Raw genomic sequence first — 11,791 nt, 5'->3', positions numbered from 1 at the left:
GATGGTCTCAGGCGATGGGGGTCGCGACCCACAGGTTGAGAACCGCTGCTCTAGAAAGACGCGAAAAGGAGCCCAGCGGCTCCCTCGCTCAGACCCGCCCCTCCCTCAGGTGGGCAGCGCTCCGACCGCCGCCGGCTAATCCCAGGCCACCTGGAGGCTTTCCCGCCTCAAAACTTCGTCACGGACACCGGGGCCAGTTTCCTGCCCTTAAACTGCCGTTGGCTTCGTTCAAACAGGCCGCTTTCGTCAGCAGCCAATCAGAACGCTCGATCTTCCACCGCCGCCCAATGAGCGCGTGGGAGAGGAGGAAAAAGGGCGTGAAGCCCAATCGCAGCGCCATCACACTTGAGGGCAAAGAGGGTAGGAAGCCGTCATGGCGCTCTGGTCAATAAAATCGATAGCTGGAAGCCGCCTGTGTTCCAGGCCCAGGCGGTGCAGTAGCAGCGCCGCCATTTTCGCCGAAGGCATCTTCCGGTGCCTTTCCCCCACGTTCGGGCAGGAGTTTCCTGAATAACAGCGAGAGGTTTCCGTTAGCCCCGCAGGCGGCTGATTGCGATTCCCTCCTGGCCTGCCCTAGGACCTCAGTCCCGGGACCCCGAGGGCTCCCAAATCCCGGGGTCCGCTAGGGGCCGAGCCGGGAACGGGAGGTCGTGGCGCCGGCTTCTCTGGCCCAATGGCACCGCCTTCCGCTCCACGCTCCGCGCGGGGACCCGGAGAGGCCGGACCCGGCCGGAGAAGGGGAAGGAAGCCCAGGGCGGTGAAGTTCGCGGACGTGGCCGTGTACTTCTCCCCGGAGGAGTGGGGGTGCCTGCGGCCCGCGCAGAGGGCCCTGTACCGGGACGTGATGCGGGAGAACTACGGCCACCTGGGCGCGCTCGGTGAGGCCCGGTCCAATCCGCTTCCGCGGGGCAGAGGGGATGGGGGAGCTGGGCGGGGGAGGGGAGTGGGGAGGTGGGGGGGGCGGGGGAGGGGAGTGGGGAGCAGAGTGTCCAGGGTCCTGGACTGCGACCAGGCTGCGTCAGTGCAGGAGGACGGGGGCTTGGCAGCAGATGCTCCGGGAACATATCTACCCGGAGTTACTTATGAGCTGGTTCTCCTTCCCCAGGGTGCGCGGGTCCCAAACCAGCCCTCATCTCCTGGTTGGAACGGAATACCGAAGACTGGGAACCAGCTGCCCTGGACCCACAGGACTGCCCCAGGGGACTAATGGTCCAAAGAAGTGAGTGAAAAATGCCCGTGGGGGGCCCGCAGCCTGTGGTGACTCGGTCCAGAGTTTCGGTGGCCGTGACCCATGTTGCAGTTCTCCGTTTACCGAGTTCCTTTTCACGGTTTCAGGGACCGGTTATGACGGTGTTGGCTTGGTCCACCAGAGATTAACTGTCAGCTGGAAGACCAACTACAGTGGAACCTCGGTTCTCGAACTGAATTCATTCCGTAAGGCTGTTCGAAAACCGAATCATATTTTTCCATTCGAAATACTGTCAATTGAATTAATTCACTCCAGACTCCCAAATGATTCTGTTTTAACCTTTTTTATATACAGTACATGTCTAATGTACTGTTTAATCTATAAATATTTATAGATACTTTAAAAGCAAAAAAGACATGAAATATAAATGAAAATTTAATAAAAAGGAAATGAAACGTACAGTAAAATATGAAGATTTAATAATAACAAGCAGCAACAAAAGCAAAAAAAAACAACCATGAAAATATTCACAGCACAATATCCTGAGATTTTAACAGTGGTAAACTGACTCCTACGTGCACATTCTCTCCTTTGTTTGTTGCACATGACCATACAGGTATCAGCTTGAAAGGGTTGTCAGGTGGAGAAGCAAATTGTTCATGATAGGAACTTTCCAGAACCGAGGTTTGACTGTGTGTGTAGTTCTCTATTGTGTGAATAAAGAGCTACTACCCTCCTGCCTCCTTCCCAGGATCCCTGCCCCACCCTCCTTGGAGAGAGAACCTATACCTCTCTGAATTCTGTGTTTTGGTCAAAGGGACTTCATGGAGAACAGCTGCCTGGGATGCAGGGGCCTCTTTCTGACCTCTGGCAGGACCCCCATCAGTGCAAGACATACAGCACTCTCCTCAGGATCAAGCAAGGCTCTGATTAATGCCATTCAGGTAGAATGGCCCAGATCCACCCACAGGGGCAGATGGAACTGTCAGATTCTCTAAGACCAGGGCTATCTTTCTAAGATTCAGATCTGACCATGATATTTCCTTGCTTAAAACCATTCAGCCAGGTGTGGGTCAGTGGTTGAGCTTCAACCCATGAACCAGGAGGTCACGGTTTGATTCTCAGTCAGGGCTCATGCCTGGGTTTTGGGCTCATGCCTGGGAAGGAGGCATGCAGGAGGCAGCCAACTGATGATTCTCTCTGACCATTGATGTTTCTATCTCTCCCTCTCTCTCTGAATCAATAAAAAGATATATATTTAAAACAAAACAAAAACCATTCAGCCTGTAAATAGTGATGGAAAAATAATAATAAAGGGAAAAGAAAACCATTTAGCCCACCTGGAGTGGCTCGGTTGAGTGTTGTCCTGTGCAGGGAAAGGTTGTCAGTTTGATTCCTGGTCAGGCACATACCTGGCTTGAGGGTTTGATCCCTAGGGAATGTAGGGAAGGCAACCTATTGATGTTTCGCACATCGATGTGTCCCCCCCTCCCCCACCCCACCCCACCCCTTCCTCTCTCTCTGCGTGTCCTCGGGTGAGGATAAAAAAACTATTCATTTTTTGCCAAGATGGGTTATCAAATGGCCATCAGTTACACTAGTCACTTGGGGGAACCCATACCAGAACTATTTATTCACCTTTGTAGATGTCTAGGAATGTGTGTGTTTTACTAGCCCCAGTGGATTGGGATGTATGTTTAGGTTGAGAGCCATTGGGTAAAATAGAGTTCACAGTCCTTACAGCAGTGGTTCTCAGAGTGTGGTCCTCAGACCAGTATGGGCATCACCCTGATCATGTTACAGATGCAGACCTGCTGAATGAAAACTGGGAGCAGGGCCCTGCAGTCTGTTCCAGGAGCCCTCCAAATGATTCTGATCACAATAAAATTTGAGAACCATTGGCTTAGAGGGCCTATGACCTAGTCTCTGCTAGCTCATACGTTGTTTCCACTTTCTACCTTATACTTACCTCTTCAAAAATGTTTAATTTTTAAAGTCCGCTTAATCTCCGAGAAACCTTCCCCAACTTCTCCAAGCTGGGTTGGGGCTCCTGTAATTCCCTCCATACTGTATTAGGTTGTCTGTGTCACTAACACTCCTTGAAGACAGGGGCCAACTTATTTGTCTTATAACCTATAAACACTATAATAGGCAAGAGTAGTAGCCCAGTATGTGTTAAATTAATTTCTCCTGTGTCCCTGTAGAAACCAGAACCAGAAAGAAGAATGGAGAGGAGGAAGTATTCCCACCTAAGGAGGCACCCCGGAAGGGGAAGAGAGGACGGAAGCCCAGCAAGCCCCGACTGATTCCCAGACAGACATCTGGGGGTCCCATCTGCCCTGACTGTGGTTGTACCTTCCCTGATCACCCGGCTCTCAAAAGCCACAAGTGTGCCCAGAATCTGAAAAAGCCTTACCCTTGCCCAGACTGTGGGCGCCGCTTTTCCTACCCATCTCTGTTGGTCAGTCACCGGCGGGCACATTCTGGTGAATGTCCCTATGTTTGTGACCAATGTGGCAAACGTTTCTCCCAGCGTAAGAACCTCTCCCAGCACCAGGTTATCCACACAGGCGAGAAGCCCTACCACTGCCCTGACTGTGGCCGCTGCTTCCGGAGGAGCCGGTCCTTGGCCAATCACCGGACCACACATACAGGGGAAAAACCCCACCAGTGCCCTAGCTGTGCGCGACGCTTTGCCTACCCATCCCTGCTCGCCATCCACCAGCGCACACATACGGGAGAGAAGCCCTACACTTGCCTGGAATGCAACCGCCGCTTCCGCCAGCGCACCGCTCTGGTCATCCACCAGCGCATCCACACCGGCGAGAAGCCCTACCCGTGTCCAGACTGTGAGCGGCGTTTCTCCTCATCCTCCCGCCTGGTGAGCCACCGGCGAGTGCACTCCGGCGAGCGGCCCTATGCCTGTGAGCACTGTGAGGCCCGTTTCTCCCAGCGCAGTACGCTGCTCCAGCACCAGCTCTTGCACACAGGAGAGAAGCCCTACCCCTGCCCAGACTGTGGCCGTGCCTTCCGCCGAAGCGGCTCCCTAGCCATACATCGCAGCACGCACACCGAGGAGAAGCTGCACGCCTGTGATGACTGTGGCCGCCGCTTTGCCTACCCCTCACTACTGGCCAGTCACAGGCGCGTCCACTCAGGCGAGCGGCCCTACGCTTGCGACCTCTGCTCTAAGCGCTTTGCCCAGTGGAGCCACCTGGCGCAGCACCAGCTCCTGCACACTGGCGAGAAGCCTTTCCCCTGCCTTGAGTGTGGCCGTTGCTTCCGCCAGAGGTGGTCTCTGGCCGTGCACAAGTGTAGCCCCCGAGTCCAAAACTGTAGCCCTAGACCTGCTATAGAAGGAACCAGTCAGAAGGGCAGTACCCTTTAGAATGGGAAGGACTGTCTTAATCATTTCATTTCATTGAGAGGCCAGAGAAGGGAAGGAGAAGCCCTAGGTCATACAGGGCAGGTTCAGAACGAAAACCCAGGTCTCCTGCCACAGACCTGAACTTGAGTACATTCTACCACCCTGGCTGCCTTACTCTGTCTAGAACAGATGGTCCCCTTAGGAGTGGTCACATCATTTGGTTCAAGTTTAACAAGCTATCCAATCCTAAAAGAAATTGTGTGTGACCATCAGGGTAAAATTTCTCCCCTTATACTTCAGGGGCTGGCTGCCTTTCTAATTTGCATATAGGGATCTCCCCTTCCATGCGGTCAGGAGGATCCTATTTATAGGTGGCAGGATCTTCCCCACCTCTGCCTCTTCCTCCTACCGGTGTGGCCCCCTTTTTACAACACTCCTGCCAAGTGGTGTTCTACTCTTGCTTTAAACCTCCCTTGACAGGGAGGTCACTACCTCACAAGGCAGGTCATTTCTTTGTGGGATAGCTGTGATCTTTAGAGGGTGGGTAAGTGCCGGACTCCTTCCCTGTATGCCTTGCCCAGAACATGTTTAATATTTCCTCTACGTGGCAGCCGTTCAGGTTAACAGCATTTGGTCAATCATTCCTAAAAGATAGGGTTTCAGTTCCCACACATGATCTGCAAACATGATCTTCAATGTTCCTTTTAAAGGGCCATACAAAAATAAGCCAGCACCACAGTGTATACCTCCTTGGTCTGGACTTGTTTTAACAGCTCTAGGTTGCATTGGATTTGGGAGGAGTGGCAGCCTGTACCTGGGGTTTACTGGGTTGGAGACACCCCAAAACCTAAGGTTCTTTTTTTAAACCACATGCTGTGAAGCTAACTCTTCTGCACTCTGTCTGGACAATTGGTTCAAGTTGGGTCTGAGACATAAGTTCAGCGAGTGGTGGGACAAGATTGATCTTAAGGAAAAGCAGGGGGAGGCATATGTGCTAGCAGCAAGAGGTGAGAGCCGGACCGGCTTGTACTTGGTCTGGTGGGTTTGGATTGGTTCCATGCAGCCAGTGGTTAGATGAGCCTAGATTTCACTTCAACACAGAACCTTCCATGAGTCCTCAGTCATTTTTTTCATAAAATGAGGTGAGGCCATTCAAGGAGGGTAGAAAGTTAGGTGATTGCATACAAAACAGAAAGAGTATACAGTCATCAAGTTGTGTTCATGCCTGACCCCTCACTGAAGCCCCAGAGGTAGCAATGTGTCTCACTTAATCTTTGATAAGCCTCCAGGGCACCCACCCCAAGGTAGGTGCTCAGTAAAGCTTTACTGCATTGAATGAACAGGCCTATCACTGCTTTGGGTAGCTGCACCAAATTGGAATTTCCAAACCTGACTCGTCTCATTACCACAGCTAGAAGGGGGCATCCTACCACTTTAGTTCTGATCTCAGCCCCGGAGTCGGGAGCAACTGGGAACACAGCTTTGTAATGACCTCTGTTCTGGTGTTTAGCAAGTTCCATTGTAACTGTTTCTCTTTGGATGATGAGCTACCCCAAGATAGGGGTCCGACCAGATTGGATCTCATTAAAATGTCTGTTGAATGGATTATGTTCCTTGTGGAATTACTGTTTATAAAATGTGAGTCTAGTTCCTTAACCAAGTAGAAATTTTTACAGTTCTGAGGGAGACCTGCCCTACCCTAGCAAAGACCTATTAGAGGACTGCCTAGCCCCCGTTTTAGAATTGGCTCTTTTCCTTACTTTTATCACTAGGCCGGCCTAACTATTTCTTTACCAAGCAATTTATAATTTTCTTTGGACCTGACTGTAACTCATTAATACTTGGGAGCCATTGGTGGCCAAGTTCCAGTATGTGGTCTAGAGGGCAGAGATGAGAGACAACTTCTTAGGTTTCCTAAAGCCCTTCAGTCCCAGGGCCCATTTGATGACCAGCTGTATCCTTCCCGTAATTTCCCCTTCTGCTTCAGGTAGTTTGAGTTTCTTTTACTTGCAACCAAAAGAATTAACTAATACACAGCCCCAATATGGATTAATCTCCCATCTGCCTTTATGCCTATATATGAGCTATGAAGAAAAACTGGTCTCTTCTGATCTCCAACCTCAGTTAAATCTTCAGTGTCACTTAAGTCTTCCATCTATCTTGAGCCAGTAGTACCTTCTTCACCAAGAAAACAAGGTATTAAATAGGAACTCCTTGAACATTCCACTCCCCACTCTGACTCCAAATTTACCAGTGAGACCACTCTTACTTGCTTCCATCCCACCTCAAGGAAGTCCCTCATGCCCTGGCCAGTGTGGCTCGGTTGGTTGAGTGTAGTCCTATGTACCAAGAGGTCACTGGTTTGATTCCCAGTCAGGGCACATGCCAGGGTTGTGGGCTCAATCCCCAGTAGGGGGCATGCAGGAGGCAGCCAATTGATTCTTTCAAATCGAGGTTTCTCCCTCTTCCTCTCCCTCTCTAAAATCAATAAAAACATTTTTTTAAAAAGCCTCTCACATGCAATGCTCATCAATATAGCTGTGCCTGGATTTCATCAACTGCCCCTTCAGGGACTTTGCTCCATCTATTAATTCTCTCTCTCCTCTTAGTTTTATTGTTTTAGATTCCATCTCTTTTCTGGAACACACACACCCACGCCTACAAACATGCTAAAATCTATCTTTAAAAACAATAAAGAACTTTCCCTCTGGCCTCTGTCCCCATCTATTTCCAAATAAATTTTTAAAAAAATATATGCTTATTGATTTCACAGAGGAAGAGAGAGGGAGAGATAGAAATATCAATGATGAGAGAGAATCATTGATTGGCTGCCTCCCGCACGCCCCCCACTAGGGTTCAAACCCGCAATCCGGCATGTGTCCTTGAACAAAATAGAACCCGGGACCCTCCAGTCCACAGGCCAACACTCTGAGCCAAACTAGCTAGAGCTTCAGCTAAATTTCTTGTCACAGTAGTCTGCATCAACTGGATCCATTTTGCTTATTCTTTGCCTACTGCAGTAGTATTACAGTCACTTCGTTGTACATTTGTGATGTCCCATGTACTGTCAGACACGTTGTGTGCATTCCAATCTAATTTTGATAAGAACTGCATAAAGTAGGTGTTGGGAGATGCTCCTCCATGGGTGTCTCATGTTGCTACATATCTTGCTGAGTATTCCCAAAATGCAAGGCCCTGCCCTCAAATTCTCAGGCATTAGCCAATTCCAGACCTAAAGCCCCACTGAATGAGGGGAGGCTGGGTGCTATTGATGAAGGACCATGTTAACATTGGCAAAAACATGCAGTAGGTCTTCCTAGCCTTTCCCAAATGTACCAGCAGTGATTCACCAGGGTGGCTGGGTCCTGAAGAACTGGGCATTGGATCTAAATTGCTTCTAATTCTTAGAGATCAGGTGTGTGCAGAAAAGGGCTACTCAGCAGACTGAGATTGCTTAAACCCTGCACACTAAAAAAAGAAAAAACAGCTCATCTTTAGGACTGGCATTTGGCTCACTGTGGGAGATAAATTCTGAGCCCTCGGAATATTTTGTCTAATTGGAGTGTTTTTGAATGCTGGAGGCCTTGAGCCATGCTGTACCAGTCTGACCAGGTAAGTTTATCCTAACAATGTGATTAATGGCGAATGCCTGTTTTTGCTCGGGGAGGCTGGGATCTAAGTAGCTGAGATCAGTGGTGTAGGCACTCCCTGTCTATATGACTGACTCCCAATAAAAATCCTGGACAGCAAGGCTCAGGTGAGCTTCTCTGGTTGGCAGCAATTTGTATATATTATCACAAATCATTACTGGGAGAATTAAATGCACTTCTGTTCAACGCCACTGGGAGAGAACACCTGGAAGTTTAGGCCTTCTTTCTCTGGACTCGGCCACATGCGCCTTTTCCCTTTGCTGATTTTAATCTGTATCCTTTTGCTGCAATCAACCATAACCTTGAGTATAACAAAAACAAACAAACAAAAAGGCAAGGCTCTGGCCACTCTACCCAGGCCATTTCTCAGGATGTGTTCCCAGCGAGAACCTTGAGGGAGAGGTGATGTGTCTATCTGGTCAAAGAGTAACTTACCACTTACTATACAGCAGCAGATTCCCCAAGCTCATTGTTCCTCCCCTATAATGCAACTCACTATGTAGCTACCATCCATATGGGCCCCCCATGGTGCCTCTGTGGAACTTAGGGGCAAAAAGAACGAATGCATACATGATGCTGAGGCTGCTTGTTGAGCCATGAATCAGATCTTTTGTCTCTCACATAGGAGGCTCTGGTCTTCTGCCAGCATCCATGAAACACTTACAGACTAACTTGCTAACTTCTAAGTAGGGTACCCTCAAACTGCACACCTGATGGTTGGTGTTGGTTCCCTATAGTAGAGGAGGAGACTGGGGCTCAGTGATATAGTAATAAGTAATTTGCCCAGGATCACATATCTAGTAAATCTAAGGGCTAGATCCAAGCCAGGTCTCACTCCAAAGCCAGCTGCTGTACAACTTAGTACTCCCCTAAACTGTCCCTTAAGATGACTGGTAAGTTAGTTAACAAATCAATACTTCAGTTTTTATCTTGATTACCTCAGTTTTCCTATTTAACCTCTCTTGTAACTTAGCTTTCATGCCCCATATTCTTCTCATCTTCCTGGTGCCTCTGGGGCTTCCTTCTTGTGTGTACATGTGGGAATTTCTTCCCAGCGTTTCTTGAGAAATGTATGTTTTCCCAAATCCCAAGAACAATCAGTCAAGAAACTGGAAAATGTCACCAAACAATTAATGTGATACACCACATAAAAAAAATGAAGGCTAACAATCACATGATCATATAAATAGATGCAGAAAAACCTTTTTACAAAATCCAGCACTCCTTTGGGATAACTCTCAGCAAAGTGGGACTAGAGGGAACATACCTCCACATAATAAAGGCCACATATGACAAACCCACAGCTAACATTATACTTAATGTGAAAAAACTAAAACCATTTCCCCTAAGATCAGGAACAAGACAGGGATGTCCACTTTCACCACTCTTATTCAACATAGTACTGGGAGTCCTAGCCACAGCAATCAGACAAAAAGAAGAAATAAAAGGTGATCAAATTGGAAAGGAAGAAGTAAAACTCATTCTTTGCAGATGACATGATTCCACCCAAAAAAACTAGAACTGATAAATAAATTTAGGAAAGTATCAGGATACAAAATAAATACCCAGAAATTGGTTGCATTTTTAAAAATGTTTTTATTTTTAGAGAGAGAGGAAGAGGGATAGAGAGATAGAAGAAACATCAATGATGGAGCCATGGAACCTCCATGTGGGGTTGAGGGGACAAGAAGAGATAAGCCAAAGAACGTACATACTTATAGGATCATGAAGACCTGGGGGCGGTATGAGCTGGGCGAAGGGAAGTAAAGGAGGGAGAAATGGGAGATATCTGTAATACTATCAACAATGAAAAATGTATTTTTTAAAAAAAGACACATCGATGAGAGAGACACAATTAGTAGGATTCATCCAGTGTAGGCCTGGCCTTCCCCAGCAAGCATGTGAACTAGCTGATAGAAGACAGAGAAACCAGGTTGATCAACTTGAATTACCACATTAAATTCCTCAGCAAATCTGTGGATCCTCAGTTACTTTGGAAAAATCCCTGACTATGGCTCCCAATTCAGGGAACATAAGAAATTAGAGGCTTCCCGTTTGGATCCTCAGAGGGTCTGACTCTAATAGGTTCAGGGAAGGAAGGAGTGGGGAGAGGTTAGGAGAAACAGGGAAGTCCAGGGAGAGGAGCAGAATGAAGAAGCGGAGGGCACAGAGCGGGTGGGGACTGTGCAGTAGGGAGAACCTGGGCACAAGACGGCTGCCACATGCCCAGAGACAAAGAGGGCAGGGGCAGGACACAGGCTGATTCAGAAAGGAAAGAGGAAGATGGTGTTGGAGACAAGAGGATGGTGAATGGGGAAAAGAGGCCCCAGAAGCTTTTTTGTTTTCTTTCGATTGTTTGTCGATCTTGGTTAATCTATAAGTGATATTTTGTAAAGTGGCGACTTTAGAGCCTTTTTTAGTTTATTGGGGTGACATTGGTTAATAAAGTGATACAGGTTTCAGGTATACAATTCTACCATACATCATTTGTATATTGTATTGTGTGTCTGCTACCCCAGTGACTTCAGAGTCTTGAATAGGTTTGGAAGTCTTCAGGTACCAATTAAAATAGGCATCCCATTCAGTCTGTTTACTTTGAGCCATGATCTTCTAATTTAGTTCTGAGAAACACAAGTTTGGGGAGGTCACAATTCCCTGTAATGGTCACTGGAGTTCTAAATTAATTTCGGTAGTCTATCCATTTAGTTAAAATTATGCATGAGGAGGGACCATAGTTCTTTTTTGTTTGTGTTTTTTTGTGGCAGCTTCTCATTGGCTGGGTTGTTGCTGGGTAAGGAGAAAATCTTTCTTCCTGCTGGTATATGTAAAGCAAGCAGGTCAAACTCAAAGGCTAATATGGGCCAAATAACCAAGGTTTAAGTTTATGTGGCCGCAAAAAACAAAATCTTCAATTTTCATAGAAACGTAGGTTTATTTCAATAGAGACATGCAGAATACAAAGGGCTGAACTAAATGAGTAACATAAAATACCATAATAGAACACGTTAATAAAAATTAATATTTTTTCTTGAACAGTAACTTACCAGACACTGAATAACTGCACAAATTAATAAGTGTCACACAAATAAACCTATTTTTCTTGTTCTCCGAAAGCGAAATATTTCCTGTTGAGCACACCAAACAAGTAAGTCCAAGACGAATGATGTGGCAACCGGCTGCTAAAATATTTGCTGCTGGTATTAGTGGAGAGAAATGGTGCGCCTGTGTGTAAGGTGCGTAAGGGAAATGAATGCAACACGGTTATAGGTCATTAGCGAACATTGTAGTTCATTATAAATAATTATGTATAACAGGATATTGTGAAAATTAAGTTACAAAATTTTTATCAAAACATTTCTGACATACTGTTATATTGGTTGGGCTGCAAAAATACTCATTGTTGGCCGCGAGTTTGACATGCTTGATGTAAAGTAAGTTGCGAAGTGATGCGATCCCTATCTTCACTGCTTCCTGGCTCCATTTTCAATCAGGTTTTCTTTATTATTTTCACAGACTAAATAAGTTGTTTCATCCACACAATGAAACACTATGCAGCCATTCAAAAAGCAGCAGTCTATATGTGCT

The 11,791-nt window shown here is 47.2% G+C and overlaps 1 protein-coding gene across 1 annotated transcript; it reads left to right on the top strand.

The window, feature by feature from the left end:
• Window positions 1-355: 355 nt before the first annotated feature.
• On the top strand, window positions 356-6,162 carry ZNF689 (zinc finger protein 689). The gene is made up of 3 exons (XM_070413580.1): window positions 356-878; window positions 1,106-1,219; window positions 3,394-6,162. The coding sequence occupies exons 1-3, from the start codon at window positions 674-676 to the stop codon at window positions 4,575-4,577; spliced, it is 1,503 nt and encodes a 500-aa protein (XP_070269681.1). The 5' UTR covers window positions 356-673; the 3' UTR covers window positions 4,578-6,162.
• The last annotated feature ends 5,629 nt before the right edge of the window (window positions 6,163-11,791 follow it).

The sequence above is a fragment of the Myotis yumanensis genome, unplaced genomic scaffold (genome assembly GCF_028538775.1).
Source record: "Myotis yumanensis isolate MYYU_CA2020_CCGP unplaced genomic scaffold, mMyoYum1.0.hap1 SCAF_4, whole genome shotgun sequence".
In the NCBI taxonomy this organism is placed as follows: domain Eukaryota; kingdom Metazoa; phylum Chordata; class Mammalia; order Chiroptera; family Vespertilionidae; genus Myotis; species Myotis yumanensis.
This window is presented reverse-complemented; position numbering and strand designations above follow the sequence as displayed.

Coding starts and splice junctions, on each gene's coding strand:
- ZNF689 (XM_070413580.1), top strand. CDS start 674: ATGGCACCGCCTTCCGCTCCACGCTCCGCGCGGGGACCCGGAGAGGCC. Junction 879..1,105: donor CGGCCACCTGGGCGCGCTCG/GTGAGGCCCGGT, acceptor CTCCTTCCCCAG/GGTGCGCGGGTCCCAAACCA. Junction 1,220..3,393: donor GGGACTAATGGTCCAAAGAA/GTGAGTGAAAAA, acceptor GTGTCCCTGTAG/AAACCAGAACCAGAAAGAAG.